This window comes from Sus scrofa, chromosome 1, assembly GCF_000003025.6.
Source record: "Sus scrofa isolate TJ Tabasco breed Duroc chromosome 1, Sscrofa11.1, whole genome shotgun sequence".
Taxonomy (NCBI): domain Eukaryota; kingdom Metazoa; phylum Chordata; class Mammalia; order Artiodactyla; family Suidae; genus Sus; species Sus scrofa.
In genome coordinates, this window is record NC_010443.5 from 117,249,611 (window position 1) to 117,274,456 (window position 24,846).

Sequence of the window (24,846 nt, forward strand, 5' to 3'; positions counted from 1 at the left end):
CTGGCTTTCCTGAAAAAAATCATCCTACCAACTACATGTAGTAGAATAATTTAATTGTGGGTTTTAATAACAGCCAATGAAGTGGATTGGGGGCAATTAATTATGCACTTCATTTAAAAACTCTAGACCATTAATTTAGACTATAAGAAGAGTAGATTCAGGCTAAAATTATCCTGTTTGACTACACAGCATGATCACAGAGATCATTATGGACCTCCCACCCACCCTGTGTATGTGTGATGCAGACCAAGTTGGTAGTGTGGGAAATAAATCCATGGCAACAAGAATATAATAATTATTCTTTTTATAATGAAAGCATGACATGTGGGCTGTTTATTACAATAATCCTAGCTCTTTCTGAGATATATTTTAAAAATAATGAAGAAATACATACAGGGTAACCAGGAGTTTCAACATCTAGGTTAAAATAGCTGACTTCATATGGTTAAAGTACTTCAAATGCCCTCCTAAGGGCACTGCTTGAATTTCATAACTGAAGTTTGCTCAGAGTTTCTCCAAGCCTAATAAGTATTTGAGGCTTTGTAACCTGAATATTGCCCTCTCTCAAACAAAACAAAACAGAATAAAAAGTACTTGTTCAGAAGGATGATTTGGATACATTACAGGAAGTAATTTGAATATACCTTTACCATTTACGCTCTACTTTCTATTCTGTTTACTCATCTTATTTCCCATCAGTTTCTGAACACCTCTTAACTATTTGTGACCCCCCTTTTCCCCATTAATTTTGCTAAAACTTTTATTTTTGCCTTCAACAGTCTTTTCACTAAACACATATTAATTCGCAACTAAAGAAATGTAAGACTAAGTGTCCCCCCATGTCAGAGCCAAAGAGCCCCCAGATCTCTAGGACAATGTCTGCTTCTCCAACTCTTGATATGCAGAAACTTCAAATTGCTTGTTAACATTGAGGCCAAGTCAGCAGAATCATCCAGGTCAACAAATAACACAAAGTAGAAGGCAGAGGAGCTACGACTCTGTTTATTACATCAAGACTACAAACGATTACATTTAGAATGGATAAGTAATGAGGTTCTACTATACAACACAGGGAACTGTATACAGTCTCTTGGGACAGACCATGAAGGAAGATAGTAAGAGAAAAAGAATATGTGTCTGTATATATATACACACACATTCATATATATATAACTGGATCATCATGCTGTACAGCAGAAATAGACACAACACTATAAATCAACTATACTCTAATAAAAAGTTGGAAAATACAACTGCATCTGGCTCAGAATGGTATTTTTCTTCACTTTGCCTAATTTCTATCTTTGAGAAAAATATGATACTTTCAGCTTCTTTTCCACTTTAGTCTTTCTGATTTAAGAGTGGCAAAACTATCATTATTGTTTGGTAAACATGCATGTTTCTAAAATGCAGTAATACATGATGAGTGGGATTCAAAGAGATCACTAGCCCTGTTCATAAGAGTAAATTTCAGTCTTATTTGAGAACTGAACACACAGCTTAAAATAAGTCAACATTTATTGAATCAATATTTAAAGAAAATTCTCTATGAAATTAATGAACTTCTTCACAGATGTGTTTGCTTTCCCATCTATTTTAACATATGATGAAGATGACAGCTTTTTCCTTTAAGACCAAAATGAAGTTTATCTAGGATGAACTTCTCAATCTTTAGAACCACACCTGAGACAAGATAAGCTAATCTTTAAAAAAAGAAAAAAAATGTGGATGTGTCAGTGGTTTCCCTTGGGCTAACTGTGTTAATATTTTTAAAGCCTAAAACCTAGAATCCTGCCTTAATTCAGGTATAGGGCTAAGAGTTCAGTTCTTCAGAAGTGAAACCACACTGATATGTAATGGCATGAACACAACTCATACTCATTATGAATGTGAAGATTTTCTTCCTGCCTTGGTTCCTCTCTCTATTCTTTCAAAAGCCAATTGCTAAGCCCTAAACACTAGAATTGCAAATAGGAATGAGGTATGATTTCTGCTTTTAAGAAACATACAGTAAAGAGAAGGAAACAGGCAAGTAAACTGGAACTTAGAGCACAGTGGTGCAAGTGCTACCTGGCTGAAGGATACAGAGAGTTCTGGGGAGCAGACAACAAGGCATCACCATAAAACTGCAATGTCATGGAAGCTATTCCATAGGAGGTGATACTTAGATTGAGTCTTAAAGTTAAACATATTTAGGCAGTCAGAGAAGTGAAACAGGATTGAAGGAATGATCATCATTAACTAAAACCCAATACATTTGGATAGTAATTACTTAGGCCACTTACCTTTCACCATAAGTGACACTGAGCTCATCCAGAACCCCACTGAGTTTAACTTGAAGTTCTTTTAGAATAGTACTAGCTTCAGGGTCTAGCTGCAAAGAGACCATAGACAATATTACTTTGGAGTTCTGAGAAAGCATGCCTCGTTTCTCTTAGAAGCATTTTAATAATAAGGTAAACTTCCAATAATGTAGCATATGGATACTTTTTTCTTTCCTTTTTAAAAAAAAAAAATCTTTGAAATTAAATGCAAAATTTAGGTAATTCTCATGAAACCAGAAGAGTTCTTACATATGAAAAAAATGATCGAAATGCATAGCATGCATACAAATAAGAGCCAGAGAGCAAAGCCTTTGTTGGTTACAGCAGTGGGATGCAAAGTGTGACAAAGTAACCTCCAGAATATAACTTAGAACACTGGTTATACATTAGTTGGATGGATGGATATATATATATATATATATACACATCTTGAAAATATATTTTCACCTTTAATAGGCCTATAAATAGGTCCTTTGAACATTAAAAAATTGGTAAACTATTAATTTTTTGCAATATTGTGTTGTGCCTGCTTTATTTAAAGAAGTTTTGCCAAGTATGGAATTAAAAATAATACATAAACAATTGTTCTCTTGCTCTAGTGTGTTTCTCTGGAGGTGACAGGCCTAATTCTCTTCCTGGATGCCAATCTGTAACTCAGAGTTCAAGATTCAAAATGTCCCAATTTTTATTTTTTCATTTTTCCATTGGGGGAGCAAAAGAAAATAATAAAATCAAGATAACATATTTTATGCTTATTTTTACAGTGTAAAAGTCAATTATTCTTTTTATCTGATTTTAGTTCTAAAATATTAGAAATAATATACTATAAATAAACATAAATGAATAAAACATCAGTCTGTTAATGTGGCAGAATTTTTTTTTAATAATGGAAGAGGGAGTTCCCATCATGGCTCAGAGGAAACAAATCTGACCAGAATCCATAAGGATGCAGGTTTGATCCCTGGCCTCGCTTAATGGGTTAAGGATCCAGCACTGCCATGAGCTGTGGTGTAGGTTGCAGACATGGCTTGGATTCCACATTGCTGTGGCTGTGGTGTAGGCTGGCAGCTGCAGCTGTAATTCGACCCCTAGCCTGGAACCTCCATATGCTGTGGGTGTGGCCCTAAAAAGACAAATAATAATCATAATAATTAAAGAGAAGGATCAATGTAAACCTTACCACATTTTTGAAAATGTTATCCTGTTTGTTAATTATAGTTTTACAAAGTAGTTGTCAAAAGAGAATGACTTATAATAGATGTATCTAGCTGATAGAAATTCATTTAAGGGATTGATTTTTCTTTAAAATTTAAGCCAATCTTCCCTCGAGTCCTTAAAAATTCAGTCTTCTACCATTAATACCTATAATTTCTTGCACAAGCTGATCTATTACTTGGAGAGAGGGGGATAAGATGAAGGAAAATGCAGGGAGTAGAACAAATTAGAGGAGGACTTAGTATAAACAAAAGAACTTAAGAATATCAAAGATACACACAACCACCAAATCACTTAAACTCCTGGGAGCTGGCCCAGGACCAAAAAGTGCCCCTAATAGAATACATGGGTCAAAAATTTTATAACCCTCCAAAAACATTTTCTAATACTAAGAAACTATTACAAAGAAGTATTATTTACACACCTTAACAGCTGGGTTGCTTTAGATTATATGGATGTGACTAAAAACATTGTAATAGAAATCCCAAATTGCATTTGACATCTGATACTTTACTGGTTATATCAAGCCAGTCCTTAATGTCAATTTGGACTCCAATCCAGGTTATTTCAGGATTGGTTAGTTTCTGCTTCTTTGTAAGAGCCAATGTGAGCCAATCTGATTCTTCTGGACTCTATTTCTTCTGTGTCATTAGAGATTACCCCCCCTCCCCGTCCCATAGGCCACCTTAACAGATACAGACTTCTCTAGTTGTGGGAAACTTACAATATCACTATGTTTCATACTTTGAGAGTTCTATTCATCTATAACTAGTTGTAAAGCAGTGAATCAAAAGAAAAAAATTAGATATTACCTATTTTTAAAAATCCCTGACACTGATAAGCATTTAAACACAGCTAGCTTAATGAGGCCTAACTCCCCAACCCTTCACCAAGAAATCTTAAGTGGATTGTCCAACCCAACCATGGAAGCTGAATGCTTTTTATCACTGTTATTGCTATTGTCCTAAGACCAGTTTTAACCTAACTTCACTTGGATACAAATGTTCAAGAATAGAGAGTAAGAGAAGACCCACCCCCCCATACAGTTTTCTTCAGCTCCTACCCGACTCCTTGGAAAACTGTGTTGGGAGAATAGATGGTTGTTCCCCAGATTTTGCAAATCTGACCCCAGATGTCACTCACTCCAGACAGTTGGTTACTCTAGAATCTGCACTTACAATGTTGTTAACTATCACTATCCATATAACACACTCTTCTGATTACTCTCCTATAAATCTATCTCTTCCACTCGACTCCTACTAATTTCACCTGGGGTATCTGTCCTGGCATGCCAAAGCATTTACCAAATACTTGAGGAAGGATATAAGGGCAGCAAGAAGCATGAAAAGATTCCCTCAAAGGGATTCTGATATCCAGAGAGCTCCTCTCTGTAGACTGACACTTTGCATTGACTATTAATAGACTACTTTTGCATTTGAAGTCTTTCATTCCTTAGCAACCAGATTCTGGAGCTACCAAGTTAGTCCTGATTACAAATTTTTGTCTCACTGCCAGACCATGTCAGATTATGTCCTGATATCTGTTAGGTTCCAAAAATATGATTACCATACCCCCAATGTATTTTTTTCCAGAATAAATTCTTTCCCTAAGGAACTTAAAGGGAGTATATATTATTTAACTTCTTCTAACAGTAATTGTTAAACCAACCATCAAGCTCTAGATAAAGATATAACTAGTGGGTTGGAAAGCGGAATTTCAACTCTTTAGATAGTTCAGTATAAACTATTGAAAAATAAAGACTCCATATGGAAGAAGTTAAGGACCATTAGTGTGAATTTTATTCCTTCTCCACAGTGTTAATTACTATCTCATTTCCTTTCTCTTTTCTACAGACAACTAGGCTGCTTTTCCTCACATTGGGCTCATAAGCATTAAGGTTTGTTATTTGCTCATCTAAAGAAATGTCAATTAAGAAGGCCAATTACTCCCCTGGCCCTTATCTTCACAGTGTCAAAAATTTGGTCATTAGTCTGGTAGAGTTCACACCCTCTTCCATATTTTTGCAGAAAATCCTTCAGTAAACTAAAACTTCACTATTTCTATAAAAAAGAAAGCTTCATTTACAAGTAAATGTTACTCAACTTGAGCTCTCAGTTTCCTTTTTGGATTTTGTTACATCAAACATCCCTATCTTCCATTTTTCCATTGTTATTTTTATTAACCCATCCTATAAATCATGCTCAAACAATGTATTAACATAAAGAGTAGAACAAATAATAAAAGAAAAAAAAACTTATTTGTAACTACCTTCTCATTGACAACTAGCTAATATCTTTTCTTCTCTTGACCTTCAAACTGCTCACAACATAAGTGTAAAATGTTGCCTTCTTATCTCTTAAATATTAATGAATCCTTTGTAGAGCGGTTTCTGCTCTGGATACTCCATGGAAATGTTCATATATGGGGCACTGCTGATCACTTACTTGCTAAGTCCAATGACTTTGTTCTCCTCAGACTGCACTCATATTGTTTCTTACTCTTTCTCAAGCTCTTTATTTCTTTGTTTCTCTAGAAACTATTTTCTCCTAGATCTCCAATTTTTCTGCCTATGATTTGTCTATCTCTGTGGTCCTTTGTATGTTGCTTTGATATTAAGGTCTTTCATTAATTGTTCTTTTTTTTCACTTTATATTCCCTTCTTGAGCAATCACATTTACGCCTAAGGCTTCAACTCTGTGCTAATGACCTTGGAATCATTACCTACAGCTTGAACAGGATGCCCTGAGCCCCAGGTCTATATTCTCACCTGCCTATTAGTCTTTTCCACTTTGATGACATCAAGCTCAACCTATCAAAATGGGTACTTATTACCTATCTTATGTTATTGTCTCTGATTTAGTTGAAAGCATGAAATTGTTTAAAGCAGAACTCTGAAAGGCATCTTCAATTCCTCTCTGCCTTCTTGGATATCAAATATGATTGATAATATTAATGAAAGGTTTTCTCTATCTATCCTATCCTCTTCATTTTCTGATGCACAGTTTTTCTCATCCAGAATATACTGCAATCATGTTCTGGTTGTGTTCTTGTTTGCTGTTTTCCCACTTCTATCCTAACTGTTCCTAGAGTTGTTTTAATAAAACCTATATCTGATCATGACACCTGCTGAACTCTCTAGCTGGATTTCAACCAAGGAAGTGCCTCAAGCAATGTCTTATACTCTTATCTGGGCACTTGCTATTTCTTTTATTTTGGAAAATCCCTCCAATGCTTCTATTTGATCAGAATTTATCCAGCCTAGAGTACCTAGCTCAACTTAGAACAGATTATTGTGAAATCAGGGGAAATTCCCTAGTGAATCCAGGAGAAAATTACTCTCCTTGGAAAGCCCTAAGTCATTTGGTAGAGATACAGCACTCAGCATGGATACTCTATGGTGTGTCGTCAGAAATAAAAGAATGCACAGTGCTCTCTATTGTAAAAAAATATGCCCCAGCTCTACCAATGCAACCCTGTCTTTAGTTTTCATTATTATTCCTCTTATGAGAGAACCTCCCCAAGAACTTATAAGATCATTTTCATAGACTGTGACATTTTTTATGCCATTCAGATGTGCACAAACTGTTATGCTAAAGGCGTCAGTTATATAAATTCGTGCTTCTAATTTCTTGGTTTGAAAAACTGGAAGAACATCAGTAGCTGTCTCTCATCCTAATTAAAGAGAGTAGGCAGTAAATACAGCTGTCATTGTGCTTCAAATCAACTAAATGCCTGAGATATGTTAAGTAAGGTTCTTCAAACTAGACAACTGAAGGGAAAAATGCCTTATCTTTTGTAATTCATTCAGTGTAGTTCTGAGTTAGTGAACATATGGTAAATTATCAATTTTTCTATTTATATTTATCTGAATTAAAAAAAAAATACCCTCAAGTCTTATGAGTGGCATGACATTCTTTCAAACTTTTTTTTTTCCCTTTCACCTACAACACATATACTAACCCTATACTCTATGGATTGCTCACAAGGTTCTTGTCCTTATAACCACAGATTTTTAGAGTAGAATGAACTTTAGAAATCATATTGTTCACTTCTCTTTTTCTTATAGATGGGGAAAAATCAAGGCCTAGATGTCACATTCTGGAGCCACATGAGGCCTGAAAATCAGTGATCTAAGAAAATATGTTCTTTAAGGAAATTCTCTTCTGAAAATAGTCATTTTTAAAAACACAAATAAGTATAACGACTGGGAAGGAATTTTGGGCTTAGTAGGTCCATCTATTGGGTGATTAACTATGAAATGGGGTGGAGTAGGGATAAGTCAGGAATAGAAGAAATGAGACATAACATTTATTCTCTAAAAACTGCCTTTTTGCCCTGTCTTGCTCTGACTTTCCCATTCAGCTGTTCACATTACCGAATTTCTGCCCTGTTCAACAGTGTGAATAGTTCAATCAACTGAGTTGAGTACCTGTTGAACATCAGGTGATGGGGACAGATTCTCTCAGTGAGCCATCTGCAGGAGGTGCCTGAGGGCCACTCTGCCAAGTGGGAGAACAGAGAGGATTGGCTGGGTTAAAGAAATCGGTTTTATTGGTTTCTGCATTGATTTATGGTTTATCAAGGCAGGCATAAACAAAGGAGGGGGACCCACAACAGGACTGTAAAACTGCTCTATTGTAGAAGATGGCAGTTAAAGTAGAACTCTATTTCTCTCCCTCCAGAGAGAAGGCTGGCTTTTACTCCTGAAGTTTTCTTAAGATTTAGAGAAAGGTTAGTTTAAAAAGATGCATGATAGCCCCAGAATGACTCTATGATCTCAGGGGAACGCTCTGAGGATGAGGTTAACGAGGAGCACCTGTCTGGGTCTGCCTTTCATTTTGACATGTATCACCCACCCAGAAACCTCTCAACCCTGAGGGAGCACCTTTTCTTCATATTACAAACTTAGCAGTGAGCTGAACTTGATGGGATAGTAGTGCTAGGTCCTTAATCATATTTATTAAAATGTCTCAAGGCAATTTTCCCTTTTGGTCCTCATTATTCGCTTAATTTTCTATTAAGACCAATTTGTTAACTCTAATTGCAGAGATGGTTCAGAGCAGAAAGCCAGGCAGTCTCTTCACGCTGCCAAAATAAGAGGCCAGCACTTCAAGCACCCAGTCCCCTTTGTTATCTGCTGCCTAAACTAAAAATAACTGCTTACTTTTAATGAATTCAGCTAAATACATCTCACCTTTGAGCTTAATTTACACAATAATAGGCTAGAGGTTTGAGTTTATTCTTTGACTTACTGCCAGATATCACAATTACAACTCTCATTTGAAAAATACTTTCAAGTTTATAAATCAGTGTGTGTGGGGGTACCCCCAACAAACTTTACCTCTTTAATTGTTCTGACTTCCCTAATATATTCAAAACTCTTTGAGGGTGGGGTCTGCATCTTAGTAACTAGTGATGTCTAGTAAAAATTATAGTTTATAATAGGTGCTCAGCAAATCAATAATGTGTTGAATGAATTAATGAAAGACAAAATTCTGTCTTCACGTTCAGCATGCTCTAATCTGCTCTTCCTTGAGGCAGTCAGCCCAGAGGGGAAGAGGTGGCTAAAGTGGTCCAAACAGGACAGGGGACTTTTGGCTGCTGAATACCTCTTTCACTGGGCCTAAAAGGGAACTGTGATCTAATTGCTGTTTTACAAGGTCTTCTGCTTATGAACTCTTTGAGTATAGAGTATCTATTTTTTTTTTAATATCCTATATCAACTCCTCACCTCCTGCAGAAAATATAAGTAGGCACCAATAGACAGTTCAATTAAATGGGAAGAACTTTGCGAACTGCTTTGGCACAATTTTAGAACACAGGAAGGCATAATCTGGTTTGAATTATCTAATTTATTATCTAATGACATCTAATACAAACTTTAACAATTTTATTTTGTAATTTATTTTGTATTTCTGGAAAAAGATAAAAATAGTAGCTAGCTTTTCATTAATGCATTAACTAGTGAATTATATCTCTATTTACATTGAGAAAGGATGAGACAGATCAAAAATCTGAACATAAAACTTAGCCACTTTACAACTGTAACATCTCTTTGAATAAGATTATATATAAAATGTAAGTATAAAGTCCAGAGGGTTGAAAATGCTGGATATTTGCATAAGACTGCAAATTAGCTACCTATATTTTGGGATTATTATATTCTTTAATCCAAATATTTCCCTGTGCAATTGCATGCTGTCTCAAGGTCCATTCAAACACATTAAAGCTGATGTGTTCTTAAGATTCAAAACACAGGGAGGTCCCATCATGGCTCAGCGATAACGAACCCTACTAGTATCCATGAAGATGCAGGTTCCATTCCTGGCCTCAATCAGTGGGTTAAGGATCCAGCATTGCTGTAAGCTGTGGTATAGGTTGCAGACATGCACAGATCTGGCATTGCTATGGTACGGCATGGTCAGCAGTTGCAGCTCCAATTCAACCCCTAGCCTGGGAACTTCCATATGCTATGGGTGTGGCCCTAAAAAGAAAAAAAAAACAAAAAACAAGCAAACAAACAAAAAATACTCGAAACACATTAGGTAGGTGGACTATAAGTCATGCTCAGATGAGGCAAGGGTATTCTGAGCCATTTCCTAATTATCTGGTTGCTGATCTAAAAGCAAAGATCAGTAATTCCAAAATGCAGTCTCCCAACCCAAAGCATCAGCATCACATGGGAATTTGTTAGAAATGCAAACCATGGGGCCCATTTCCAGACCCACTGAATCAAATAATCTGTGATGGGGTTCAGCAATGTGTGTTACAATCAGCTCTTCAGATGATTCTCATACATGCTGAAGTTCAAAAACTACTGGCATGAACTATTATATCCTTTATAGCAATGATCTTCAATTCCTATAGCCCAGCAAGTATAAAGTTGGAAGAATACTGCCAAGTAGAATACAACAGAAGTTATTTTCTATCCTCTTTGGTCAGGGGGTTGCTTAGTTGAAGACTGAGTCCACAGGGCTAGTAAGTTTTACAATGAATTTTGATCAGCTACATATATTTTCTTTGGGGCAGTCAGATTCAGTTTCTGACACCTCAAATTCATTATTAAAAAATGAAAAGCAATATAGATATCCATCTCTGAAACAAAAGATAATTAAGTTGCTCCTTAAAATATGTGCATCTTTAGGATAGATCGTATTATGTTCCTCATTAATCAGCCCTGTTCAGGAAAGTTGACCACAGTGAGATAAATCAAGAGCTTCAATCCTTCTGAGAAATATCAACAAAATAACATGATTATTGTACCTATTTGGTTTACTCTGCAGTCAGAATGAGAAAATTTAGCTAAGCAAATGCTTACCCCCATATTTCCCTAAAATGACTTAATGCTGGCTAACTACTAGAATCTGGAGCACAGTCAACAGGATAGCAGGCCTATGATAGTTATAGATTCTGCCATTTGAGATGATTGTAACAACACATTGTTGTGATAGAGTAATGCTCCTGCTTCCACAACATGGTCATAATTCTTCTAAATCAATGTTACAATGCAAGTTCATAACCTATATTATAGCTTCCTGAAAAGAAATTAAATGTTGAATTATCTGATTTTCTTTTTCATGTACTTGTACAAAGTAGATTGTAGACCAAATAAATATCACTAAGTCCCCTCTGTAGATTGGAGCAATATGTTTTTATGAAAAAAAATATGAATATAGACTAGGTATTTATTTGTAATTGATGTATGCTGAGTTACACTCATGAAATAATTAAGCTATTACAATGATATAAACCAAATGATAGATCTATTTTACTTTTGAGCTATCTGTGCTATTATAGGACAGTAAAACAATCATTAACCAATAAATGAAAATTGTTAAATTCTGATGATTATTTTGCTGTTACTATGTTACAAAGGGAGAAATAATACCATAAAGGGATTGTGGTATAAATAATTTAACGTCTATTATTCCATACTACAATTTTATCTGTTCTCTACAGTGATTCCCCATACTGCATGAACATTAAAAAAAAAAAAAATCACCTATGATGCTCTCTAAAAAACAGACCGTGGGCCTCATTCCTAAAGGTTACTTTTGATGGTTTTTGAGACATTGTTGTTGTTCTCTGGAATAATCAGAGAGTTGTTAATGGAAAACATGCTCTTAATTTGTATGCAGGAAGTGGGCTGTTGAGACAGTTTATAGAAGAAGAAAGTTAGTGGTCTGCTTTTCTCTCTTGATTATTTTTTCTATATAGGGCATTGGAAAAGGATGTGCCTGCAGGGCCCATGGGCTCTTGTGTGTGCAGTTGTTGACAGGGGCTGTTCCAGTGCCTGTTTTTGGAGCCACTGTCAACAGCATCACCCCCCAGATCACCACAGTGTAAAGCCAAGTTTCCATCTTGGACTCCACACAGAGAATGAATAAAAAGGGTTTAAAACACTCTTTCAGTTTCCAGAGGGAAAAGAGATTTATCCTGTGAAGAGAGAGCAGCTGCCCTAACAGTGGTTGGGTCAAAGCAGGAAAGAGCTGCAGCGTCATGCAACTAGGCCTGCAAGCGGCCAGCACTTTGCAGATGGTCTCAGAGGCAAAGCCACGCTGTTATTAGAAGCCAATTAATGGACACATGGCATCAAAAGCTATTTTGAGCAAATGTACAAGCGATCATTTGCTAATTAGGTTTCTATAGCAAGAAGTGCACATCCTAGTACAGATGGTGGGGCACAAAATTATTAGAAACCCCTAGAAGAAGGATAAAATCTAGGTTAGAAAGCTTCCCTTAGCAACAGCAGTCAAGGTTTTTATAACCAGTTCCACTGTGAGGAAATAACTGGGAATCGGCAATAGTACAAACCCATTGTATTATCATTAAAGTCTGTTGAACATTCCCATAAATGCGGTATATACTTTTTGCACCAAAGGGTGAAATCTGTCATTCTAAATAAAACCCCTTCTCACCTTTATGAAAGCCCCAAGTTAAGGAATTCTTTTAGATATTGCCTTATAGATAACTAGAATGGAAAGACTATGACTATTATTTTGAGATTCTGGAGAGGCTGAGTATAGCAATCAGCAACTCTAACATCATTCTTGTATTAATAATTATTTCTGTCTAGAAGGCCACCTATTGCACTCAGACATGGTTTCTCCTGACATTTCTTTAACCCCTCTGCAGTGCTGACAAGGCCTGCTTAAAGCTTTTTCTTAGCAACAGAAGACAAGATGAAAATGGAAAAGAAAAAAGGAACAGTACATAGAAAGGGAAATAGGAGAACATAGAAAGAAGGTAGAGAGAGAGGGAAGGGATGGGATGAAAACACTAGTTAAATGTTGGAAAAGAAAGGAGCTAGAGTCAATGCTATCCCTCTAACAATTTCTGTTTTTGAAGCTAGACGTTCATTTCATGTATTTAATTGAATTTTCCCTGTAAATTATGTATGAGGAGATGAGCAATTGACATTGCAAGAATTATAAAGGGAGAAGTCACCCAGCTCAATTTTTCTCTCTTCCACCATTTTCTCCAGAAAGGAGACTTCTATGATGCAGCCATAGATTTGCAACTCAATTTATCATGTGAAAACTGTACATTTCAAATTGGCAATTTTATCTGAAATAATCAATTTTGGTTACCTGGTGGCTTGGCCCACATAGTTTCCTTAAAAATAGGAATAATGTGTCTGGATAACATTCATTTCAGCAAGATATCACTGACATTAGGGTTCAGTCATGGTATAGTAATGACAGAGTCACAATATTAGGAGAGATTTCTGAAAATGAGGCATTTTATTTTATTATTTATTTTTGTTTGTTTTTTAGGGCCACACCTATACTATATGAAAGCTCCCAGGCTAGAGGGTCTAGTCAGAGCTACAGTTGCCAGCCTATGCTGCAGCCACAGCAATGTAGGATCTGAGCCATGTCTGTGACCTACGCCACAGTTCACCTCAATACCGGATGCTTAACCCCTAAGTGAGGCCAGGGATTGAACCCACATCCTCATGGGTAATAGTCGGATTTGTTGCCACTGAGCCACAATGAGAACTCCTGGAAATGTGGCATTTTAAATATAACTCTGTCTTCAAATGATATGTGGTCTTTAAAATTCGCTAAAAGGAGATAGAATTTCCCACAAGAAATCAGTCATTTCCTAACTACTTTTCAAAACAGTAAGAGGACTGAAGTCTGAATATAAAACATCAGGAAAATTCAAAAGGGACTCTCCAGTTAGGCTCCCTAATTGCTTGTGCTCACCTTGTTCAGCAAAAGAATTCTAAAAAATGAGACTGATATCCTCAAACCATGCAAAAAACATTAACACATTTTGGGGAATGAAGCCTTATACAGACTAGACTGAGACAGTAGGGGCAGCGCAGCTCATAAAATTTTGTTTTCAAAGTTTTTCACCTTCACACACATGTATCCTGGTGCTGCTTCTTTGTAAGATGCTAAATAGCAAGTTCAGTTTTCAAAAAACTGAGGCTCCAGAATAATGAAAAAGACATTGGTGGGGGTAATGTATAAAAATCTCTTTAGGGTAATAGAAATAACACATGTGAAGAAGCCTCTTCTTAACTGAGGCATTTTCAGCCTCATGAATTTAGAAATGAATAGGATCTTTGCTTTGAAATCGACCTTCACTTTACACATCTCATACACTTACGGCAATAAGTAGCAGTATGTAAAATTTTAAACAGAAGTATCCCTTCATTCCAGTTACCCTGGGGATTGTTTTACAGAGGAAGCGATGGTGGGAGAACATCAGCTGTGTGACCTCCATCTCCAGTCCTCGGTTCCTGAGATGCTCATGTTGGTTTGTGAAATACAAGACTGTGGCAGCGCGAGGAGGCTGGGGCACAGCTAGTATTTCACCATCTGCCTGATCCAAATAAGCAAATGAGAACAAGGAGGAAGTGCAATGGTCTCTGGATTGGGAAGAGAAACAGCCAGGTGAAGGATAAGATGCTTACTATCACAAACCTCATAAAAGAATCTTTCTCCTTCCTTCTTCTGCTCATGGAATTGCAAGTCAGAGATGTTAGACAAAGACACAACACATTACAGACACAGAACACAACACAGTTTGGACAGATTTTTGAGATGTGAAAAATAAACCACCAATACATCAAGAACCACTAGACCTGCAAAGCACGTTGCAGAAGAAAACAGATCAGGTTGACGTTGAGTAGTTTGTTAAAAAATTTGCCATTTGTGGAACTTTATAGATCATCAGCATATACATAAATATATTTAACTGTGTATATATGATTATATACAGACTACAAAGGCTAGTGACCTTGTCCCTCCTTCTATTCATACTTCTAATGTAGTTACTTGTGTTGTAGATAATAGTTGCCTTAGCTGTAATGTTAATGGTATTTTAGACTGTTAGCACGTCCTGCTTTTTAGGTAAGCCATGTAAAAACATGATTATGTCACTTTCTATAGCAAAGAGATCTGCTGCTTCTGATTCTAAGTAGATATTTAGCAAATGCAGACATTAAAAACATACCCACCTCTTTTCCTCCCATGGATTCAAACATTTTCTCCAGCTGAACCCGCAACTGCTGAATATTGTTCATCAATATACAGGGCTTTAAATAAAGCAAACAACAACAAAAAGGAGTGAAAATCCTTTTTACATTAAATTATTGAATTAGTTTTCCTTCAATGTCTTCATATGAAACTATCACTGAAGTCCTATTACATTTAGCAAATAGAATAATTATACTTTTTTCAGATTATACTTTATAACAGTTAAGAATGGAAGAGGCAAAAAATGACCACTTCGGGGAATCAAATTTAGTAATATACTTTGATAATAAATCATTGGAGACTTTTTATGAAAGTTTGTTTTATTCTTAGCACTATGGCATTTTATACTTAGAAATTAACCAAATTCAGTGTTTTAAAGATTTACTTTATGAAAAACAAATTAGTTTAAATAATTCTATCATTTGACTATTTCAAAATCCAAAACACCATCTGAATTTCAAAAATGCAAAGAAAAAAGAAATCTAAAAACTTTTAATAAATTCTGGCTATTGATGAAGTCCACATGTTGGTATTCAAAGCCATTACTTATATGGCTCTAAACTATGTTCTTCTCTCAACTCCCTCAACTGTACTGTGATGAACTCTCAAATCCAAAGGGCTTATTCCCCGCCAAACACCTGTGCTTGGCAGACTGGGGTTTGGCTTAGGATGTGGCCCCTTCACATGAAACTCTTTGCCTATCTGAGTCACATCCATCATTCATGTTAGGGCCTTCGTTTTCCCAGATGGTGTCCTTTTCTCAAGCACTTGACATTTATTTTATTTAACTTCATATTTGACTAGCTTTTGACCATCTCACCATCTGACCTTAAATGTACTGTACATGCCGCTATGTCTTTTTCTGCATTCTCTTACTCACAGGGTACTACATGAGCCTTGCATATAATACATGCTTTTAAAATGTTCCTTGACTTGTTTCCAAGGAGGAAGAAGTAGAGCAATAACATAAAGATGTAAAGCTTTGTGATAGGACTAGGTGTGTCCTCAGAATAGTAGAAATTACTAATTGGAAAATGGAATTCAGAAGTTATAAAATAATTTAATATTTGCTACATACTGATTCTGAAGAGCCAGAAGGGGAAGAAAACAGTGAAAGAAAGGAAAATGGATATGCCTTCCAAGGTGCCAGGAAATGAGCCAATAACGAATCAGAGAGAGGCATGCAGAGGATGTACAGGACATTAGAGAGATGTTAGTGCTCATCAGGTGGACAGATTTTATTATTCTTTTAACCACATTATTGGCCTTTGAGAAACTTTCTACCTGACTCTTCATGTGACCACATCCTAACTTCAATTTGCAAAAACAATTGACAACTATTCTCTTGATTCCAGGCACTTATTTATCTCTTATTTTTTTAACACAGAGATTTACCTCCTATAGATTCTGTTCAGTAAGCTGAACCACAATGTTCTATAATCAATTCTGATCACCAGCTGGGATTGAGAGCCCCTGCATTTAGTCTCAGTCTTTCTGTAGCACGTATGACATTCAGGGTTTTAGCATCTTGACCCAGCATCAACAAAGTGAACCTACAGACCTTTGTTTGCTCCAGAATAAGGAACAGGTCATTTTTTTTTTCCCCCATTGCAGAGGGGAAAGCACTAAGGAAGAGCATGACTCAATGAGAAGCAGAAAGACAATAGGGGTAAAACGCTTTATCACTCTGCTTCCCATGGGTCCAAGTAGGCTGGGTATGATTATTTGAAATTAACATTCAAGCTTCTCTTTTTTTGACACATGTAACTGTACTTTAGTCCCCACCTTACAAATTAAAGCAACCGCCAAGCCTTCTTAATATGACCATTTCCAGTAGAAGAGAGCTACTAAGAAACAAAAGGAACATAGATACTTGGGCTCACTTGGCAAGGACTGCCACTGACGCCTGTCAAGGCTCCATAGAAAAAAACGAGATGCAGTTATCCAGAGGGAGATTAAAAACAGGTATGAGACTCCTCTTTCATTAAACCTTCTCTGACCTTGAAATGTTCCAATTTTGATTTTGCTGAATCAGTTTATCAAATCACTAAAGAGAATTAAATTACACAAATCTTCTTTAAACCTAACTGGGGAACAGCTTTTACTTTAAACACCTCTCTAGTAAATGAAAAAAAAAAAAAAAAAAAACAAATTAAAATATCCACAACAAATGGAACATTAACCTAATTCAGAAGCATCATTTGTTGATGAGGTTAGTTAGATAAAATAATCTATGTTTCAAGTTAACTTGCAATCTTTTAATCTGTATATTTTAGCTTTTCCCATAAAAATGTCACAATGTATTAATCTGAACCTGGAATAGAGTTATGAACCTAAAATACAATTAATGTAAAAGTTAGTTCTGTTCAAACTATGGCCATTTCTACATGACCAAACTATGTCCTTATATATTTTTTTTAAATTTAAGTGTAGTTGATATACAATATTACATAAGTTATAGGTGTACAATATAGTGATTCTCATTTTTAAAGGTTATACTCCATTTATAGTTGTCATATAATACACCATATTATATTGGCTATATTCCCTGTGTCACACAATATATTCTTGCAGCTTATTTTATACATAATAGTTTGTACCTCTGTTGCCCCTACCCCCTTTCATCTCCCTAGTGGTAACCATTGTTTGTTCTTTATATCTGTGAGTTTGCTACTTTTTTGTTATATTCATTAGTTTGCTGTATTTTTTAGATTCTATCAAAGCATGCTTCTAAGTTGAAAAAGATTTAATTAAGTATACAAAATTTAGTAATTCTGATATAATGCTGCTTTCCTATAATGCAGAGTATAAAAAAAATGGATTAAAAACTTGTGACCCATTCCACATTTAAAATGTCACAGAAGAAAAAAATATTCTGTGACAGACATTTTGTTTAACTGTCATCTTTAATCCTGACCCCTGGTAAAGCACATGATATGGGCATCTCTTAGAAGATGTCTCTCTTTAAAAATTTATAGTACAATTTTCACATGAAATAGGAATAGTGACATATCTAGACAGAAAATAATAATGTTTCAATGTTCTTGATATTTAAAGAAACCTGTAACAGTGGTGATATGTACACACACATACAAAAGCACTTCAGTTTATCTCAGCTCAAAGCATACATTGAGCAGCCAGCTGATATATTTTCATGAAAAATCTAAAATGATACTTGGCATTTGAATGAGAGTCTAAGACTGGTCAAGATATCAGTTATTAGGAAAGCATTGAGGAAGGAAAAGTAAATTCCTGGGATGTAATATTTCAAGGATTTTTTCTTCATAAAAATTTGATTTTGAAAAGTATAAAGAAAAATATAGAGTACAATACAATAAACAGTGACTTAGGTTTTTTCCTCATTAAAAAATTATACTATGAATGTTAACACATAATGTAAAAGTCTGCATGGGCCTTTTAAGACAACTTTTCCTTTCTGAATGACACAAATTATCCTTGATAATTCATAGCCACATTTCAAAACCTTCAGTTTGGCTATCCTATTAAATTAGAATCTTTTCTGAAATTATTTGGCACTGTTTTGATTTTCAGTATAATACTTTTCAAATTATTATGAATTTAATTATAACCAGATGCTTTCAATAAATAAATACTCTATCTTGTCTATTAGAGTATTTATAATCAATGACAGCTAGAAATCACTGCTGAGAGATCTGGGAGTTTTAGTAAAATATCTGGGCAGCATTTTCATTTAAGGAAAAGAAGAATCTTTTAGGATCTTCAAGAACCATTACGACTGACTTATCTTAATGAGCTGTCAGCAAGAGGGCAATGAGATTTCACCAAGAATTCTGTTTGAGACTTGCCTGATAGGGGGGAATGGATTTTTTGAGGGGGGGTGGGAATCTCTCATTTTCATCTTGAAATATCTTGTACTGACTTTAAAAATATTTTTTAGTCTTTTTTTTAAAGCTATACAAATACAAATATCATATGATACCGCTTCTATGTTGAATCTTTTAAAAAAAGTATAGATAAAATTATTTATAGGCCAGAAATAGAGTCACAGATATAGAAAACAAACTTATGGTCACCAAAGGGGAGAAGTGGATGAGGGAAAAAAGTAGGAGGTTGGGTTAATAAGTACAAACTACTCTATAAAAAATAAGTAAGAACCTACTGTGTAGCACAGAGAACTATATGCAATATTTGGTAATAACCTATAAGGGAAAAGAATCTGAAAACGACTATATACATATGTGTGTGCGTATGTATATATATGTATAGAAACCTGAATATATATACAAAGCTGAATCACTTTGCTACACCTGAAACTAACACATTTTTTTTTTTTTATTTTCCCACTGTACAGCAAGGGGGTCAGGTCATCCTTAGATGTATACATTGCAGTTACAGTTTTTTCCCCCACCCTTTCTTCTGTTGTGACATGAGTATCTAGACATAGTTCTCAATGCTATTCAGCAGGATCTCCTTATAAATCTATCCTAGGTTGTGTCTGATAAGCCCAAGCTCCCGATCCCTCCCACCCCCTCCCCCTCCCATCAGGCAACCACAAGTCTCTTCTCCAAGTCCATGTTTTTCTTTTCTGAGGAGATGTTCATTTGTGCTGGATATTAGATTCCAGTTATAAGTGATATCATATGGTATTTGTCTTTGTCTTTCTGGCTCATTTCACTCAGGATGAGATTCTCTAGTTCCATCCATGTTGCTGCAAATGGCATTATGTCATCCTTTTTTATGGCTGAGTAGTATTCCATTGTGTATATATACCACATCTTCCGAATCCAACCATCTGTCGATGGACATTTGGATTGTTTCCATGTCCTGGCTATTGTGAATAGGGCTGCAATGAACATGCGGGTGCATGTGTCTCTTTTAAGTAGAGCTTTGTCCAGATAGATGCCCAAGAGTGGGATTGCAGGGTCATATGGAAGTTCTATGTATAGATTTCTAAGGTATCTCCAAACTGTTCTCCATAGTGGCTGTACGAAACTAACACATTTTAAATCAACTATACTTCAATAAAAATTCCTACAATGTTACCAATATATCTGTCCTAAAATTACATATGGCAAAAAATATTTTTACCTTCCACCATAAAATAACACAGATTATATTCCAAATTAGTTTCTCTTGTTTCTCTTTATTCCTCATATTAAGCTGAAATACTGCTTAAGATTTTATCAATATTTTCTCAATCATCCAAAAAATAAAAGGCTAAGTTAGTAATTCAGGGTAGAAATCAGCATGACTGCTTACATTTACCATCCTTTTCAGCTTATTTGAAAACTGAAAGGCTAAATTATACTCATTTTGGTATTTGTGCCAAAATTACACTAGTTGGTGTCAACACTTATTAACAACATTATTAACTCCTAGGTCCCAGTTCCAGTGTTGTCAATGACTTGGGTTTTCAACTGTTTATATGAGTCATATTCCTTATCATCGCAGAAAACCACAAGCTGGCTAGCATTGCAATGCTCTCCACGTTCCTCTGAATTCTATTTTGTACCTGTTCAGGACTACTAGGAAATTTTTAAACAATCTCTTGAGATCCCTATTTCCTATCATCCTGTATGAAAACAGAAAGAAAACAAATTCCTTTGCTCATTTATTAGTTTGAGGAAGCAGCTCTCAATTGAGGAATGATTGAAATTAGAGACATTTTTACTTACTACATTTTCCTTATCACAATATGAACTGAAATCACTTGATACAATTGCAGCATACTGAAGCAGAACTTTATTGATGGTCTAGGAAAAAAAAAAAAACATTGTGACATATATCCAGGTAAATAAATACCTGTATTGACATCTACATCTATCTATCTATACACTCACACACATATAATACAGGTTATGTTAATCGGGCACTCTTTTCTAATGTCTTTTTCAGATGAAGGCAGGATATAAGTAGCACTTAAATCTATACCTTTGCCAAAAGAAGGATCTCAATTAAACTATTTTATTCAGACGACAATTTGTAACATTTCTGAGAACATCTAGAGGATAGTCCATATGGATTCATTTCATTTTAATGCAACCAGTGCCATCACACAAAATTCTGTATTTTGAAATTATCTCAATACTCAGAAGATATACTATTTGTTGTAACCTCCTTTATGCTTGTATACTTATTATGTTATGCCCCCCAATGACTTTTTTTCTTTTCCTGAATAAATGACACTTAATCCTTTGATCACCTTTCAGGGTTTCTACTTCCCATCATTGTCCCCAACACACAGACACACACATCTACTGTGACAAAAATTCCTTGTGGTGCTTATTTTTTCAACTTCATGCAATGTTTCTAAATGAGCAGGGTCAGAACAGTCCCATATATGTCCCTTAGAGATGAATATTTTCAGTATTTTCCTATGATAAAAAAAACCTTACTGATAACAAGGACCACCTCTTAAAACCTCAACTTTGATTTTTGTTGAATCACACTATCTCAGTATATTTACCTTTCATTTAGTAAGTTACGTATTGATGCAATATTTGCTAAAAATATTACCTGATATTTCCTCTTTCTGTCTTTTTCATCCTAACTCCACATTTCACTTCTCTAATAACTCTTTCTGAGCCTAAGGATGTCCTCTCCTTCCATTAATTACACAAAACAAGAGAAAATGAACAAATTTTGTTCATTACATTTTATTTTAATTACCTAAATAGGTATTCATGAGTTTGCATCTTACTGCTGTTACTTACATAGCTTGAACTATCATAAGTCAAATATGGACATGATTTTATTAGAAGAGAGAAAGCAATAATCACAGTAGATACAGACCATCACTTTTTATAGAAAAACAAAGACAGAAAGAGCTTTTTTTTGTATAACATATTCATCTGAATTTTCTTAGTGGCTCAAAATCAACCTAGGGAAACACTCCAAAGAGCTAAGGTGAAGAAGAAGGGTTTAATTTACAAACCTGAATTCATTAAATGTGACTCTGAACTTGTTTTATAGACTTTAACAATCACAATTGAAAGCCTGAAAACTGAAATTAGGAATAATCGGCAGAAAGAGAACTGGTATTTTCTGGAAGTACTAAGTAAAGTAATAATATGTCTCAATTTAAATAGAAAATTGGCCTTGGAAAATATAATATCTTATCAAGCAGCAGATGAATAAGTCTAGGAAAACAGGTGGCGAATCAGACTAAAGTATCTTCTAAGCGCAGCTGTTCAAATTTTACTTTAGACATAATACTGAAAATGACTCTGGAACTTACCTAAAGAGTTCTGATTTACTCATACATATGAACACTACTCTCAATTTACATGTTCTTATGGCAGTATAAACTACAGAAATTATTTCACTCTATTGTAAAAACCAAACCCAAAAAAAGCCTTACTTTGAGAGCTCCTTGCAACTCAGATTATCACTTGTTCAAGACCTATTTTGAACAGGGGAATCCAGACATTCATTCTCTGATTATTCTCAAGGTATCCCCTGGTGTAATTTTGCCTCTACATCACAGGAAAACCCTGTTCCTTGAATTCCTGCTGGAGGACAACTGATCCTATGATCTCAGATCTACTAGCTTATAAATGCCAATGGTTAGCAAGTCAGGATAGGCTGCATTTAAGGACAAGGGCTTAGCCATGTAGGATGTAGTTTAAGGCCTTGTGCTCATAAGAGTTGTGCGTACATTGGGTATAATAATATCCATTTCTTTGGGAACATGTAAAGTACACCTGAATGAAAGTATTCATGCACATTTTAGGGGAAACTTCAGTTTCATTCTAATTTATTCAACAAAGTAAAATTACTCTCAGACATGAGTTCTTTAATTAAAACTAGTGAGCACAATTGAATCTTGAACAACCAGAGAGCTGGGGTGCCAACCTTCTAACAGTCAAAAATCCATGTATAATTTATAAACAGCTTTTGATATTCACACTTCTTCTAGATTCAACCAACCACAGATCATGTCATACTGTACTATTTACTACTGAAAAGCTGTGGATCCCTGCAGTTCCAACCTGTGTTGTTCAAGAGTCATCTGTAGTTAGTTATGTCTACCTAAGACCTGTCTCCAATAGCTTCAGAAGCATCACCTTGTTGGGACTATAAATTATCTGATCCTATCCCAGATCAGCTGAGTCAGCAATTCTGGGTTGGTCTCAGCAATTTATGTTTTAACAAACCTTCAGGTGATGCAAATTGAAATTTGAGAACCATTGTTCCACCTAGTGTACAGCAGGATGGAGGTAACTCTTCAGAGAGAACCTGTTGATGGAAGGGGAATGTAGCCAGGCCTGCATGGTAGGGAAGGAGGCAGGCAAAAGATAGCCCAAGAGAGGCAGTTTCATTATGTTCCAGAATAAAATACCATTTATGTGAAAAGATCATCATGAGGTGTAGACAGTTCTTTTACAGATGAAGAAAGGAAACTAACATTGAAAGAGTCCCAGATTAAGTAAGATGAAATTCTAATAGGATTGTGGCAGTGAAGCAAGGGGTTCTGCCATATTTAAAGGTCAGATAGGATGACTAAAATATCTCCCAGCCTCAATATACTTTGATTTAACATACAGCTTCTGATACTATTGAGTTGGGATGGCCATCAATTAATCAAAGTCACTATGGTCTCCTGATCTGATGCCGCACTAGTACAAGAAGGCTAAATATTCTGCCAATACTATTGGAAGGTCCTCCAAGGGATCTTACATTTACAATCATGAAGACAAGAACCCTGGTCCAAATGCATCTTTGCAGTCACAATTTATGCATGGAGTTCTACAGTATTAGAACAACACAGAGGATAAGAATACAGCAGTATTTGTTAAGTGACATTAGTAATGTGAGTTCACTTCCTTATACACTGTATTTTAATGCATTCAAATAAGATAGAGTCATCTTCAGATGCCTGGGTTTGGCCTAAAGGGTAAAAATAAATGCTGAGTTTCTGCTCTCCAACTTAGCAATTGATTTCTGATGATACCAGACTGTGAAAGTAGTATATTGGTTGTATAGTGATTGAAAGTATTTCATTCATACCCTTTCTACTATTGTTTGAATTATTTAAACTTTCTGAGCTTGTTTCATCATTGAAAAAATGATGCTATCTATCTCTTGAGGTTGTTGTAAAGAATAAATGAGACAATATATGTAAAGTGATTAGCACATGGTAGTACTTAAATAATTAGCATCATTGTTTTTTAAAATTAGGATTAGGTTCCCAGAGAACAAAGACTGTATGGGTTTCATTCACCATAATATCACTAACTCATAGCCAGGAGTCGGTTAACATTTTTTGGTTTGCTTTTAAGCAGTGCTGAAGATATCAATCCCATTTTTTTTTTCTTTTGGCTTTTTAGGGCCACACCCATGGCATATGGAGGTTTGAAGGCTAGGGGTCGAACCAGAGCCATAGCTGCCAGCCTACGCCAGAGCCACAGCAACTTGGGATCTGAGCCACATCTGAGACCTACACCATAGCTCATGGCAATGACAGATCCTTAAGCCACTGAGTGAGACCAGGGATCATGCCTGAGTCCTCATGGATGCTAGTTGGGTTTGTTAACCTCAGAGCCACGATGGGAACTCCATATTTCTCTTTTTTAAATCAAACTACCCATACTGGTCAAGAGCAGCAGTACAGCCATAGGAAAATTCACTGACCATGTGCCTATCTTACCCCTCATCACAGCTCCTGAATGTATCTGCTATTTGAAGCATTTGTTTGATGCCCAAGTCTTATATAGGTGTTAGTGAAAACAACGGATCCCTTTAAGATCCATTTTACAGCACTAACTTCTCTAAGATGCCTGCAGATGTCATCAATGTATATTCTCTCCAGGGGATGGTTCAAATCAGTCTAA

At 35.7% G+C, this 24,846-nt stretch overlaps 1 protein-coding gene across 10 annotated transcripts in view; it reads right to left on the bottom strand.

Moving 5' to 3' along the window:
• The window catches only part of UNC13C (unc-13 homolog C), a 602,011-nt gene that overhangs the window by 86,496 nt on the left and 490,669 nt on the right, over positions 1 to 24,846 (bottom strand). For 7 of the 10 annotated variants that reach the window (XM_021095034.1, XM_021095054.1, XM_021095023.1 and 4 more), the window contains 4 exons: positions 20,689 to 20,766; positions 15,013 to 15,090; positions 14,477 to 14,506; positions 2,286 to 2,374 (listed from right to left, as the gene is read on the bottom strand). In XM_021095034.1, the coding sequence (XP_020950693.1) occupies positions 2,286 to 2,374; positions 14,477 to 14,506; positions 15,013 to 15,090; positions 20,689 to 20,766 (275 nt within the window). The remainder of the gene's footprint in view (positions 1 to 2,285; positions 2,375 to 14,476; positions 14,507 to 15,012; positions 15,091 to 20,688; positions 20,767 to 24,846) is intronic. The other 3 variants (XM_021095079.1, XM_021095082.1, XM_021095071.1) reach the window with 1 other exon arrangement.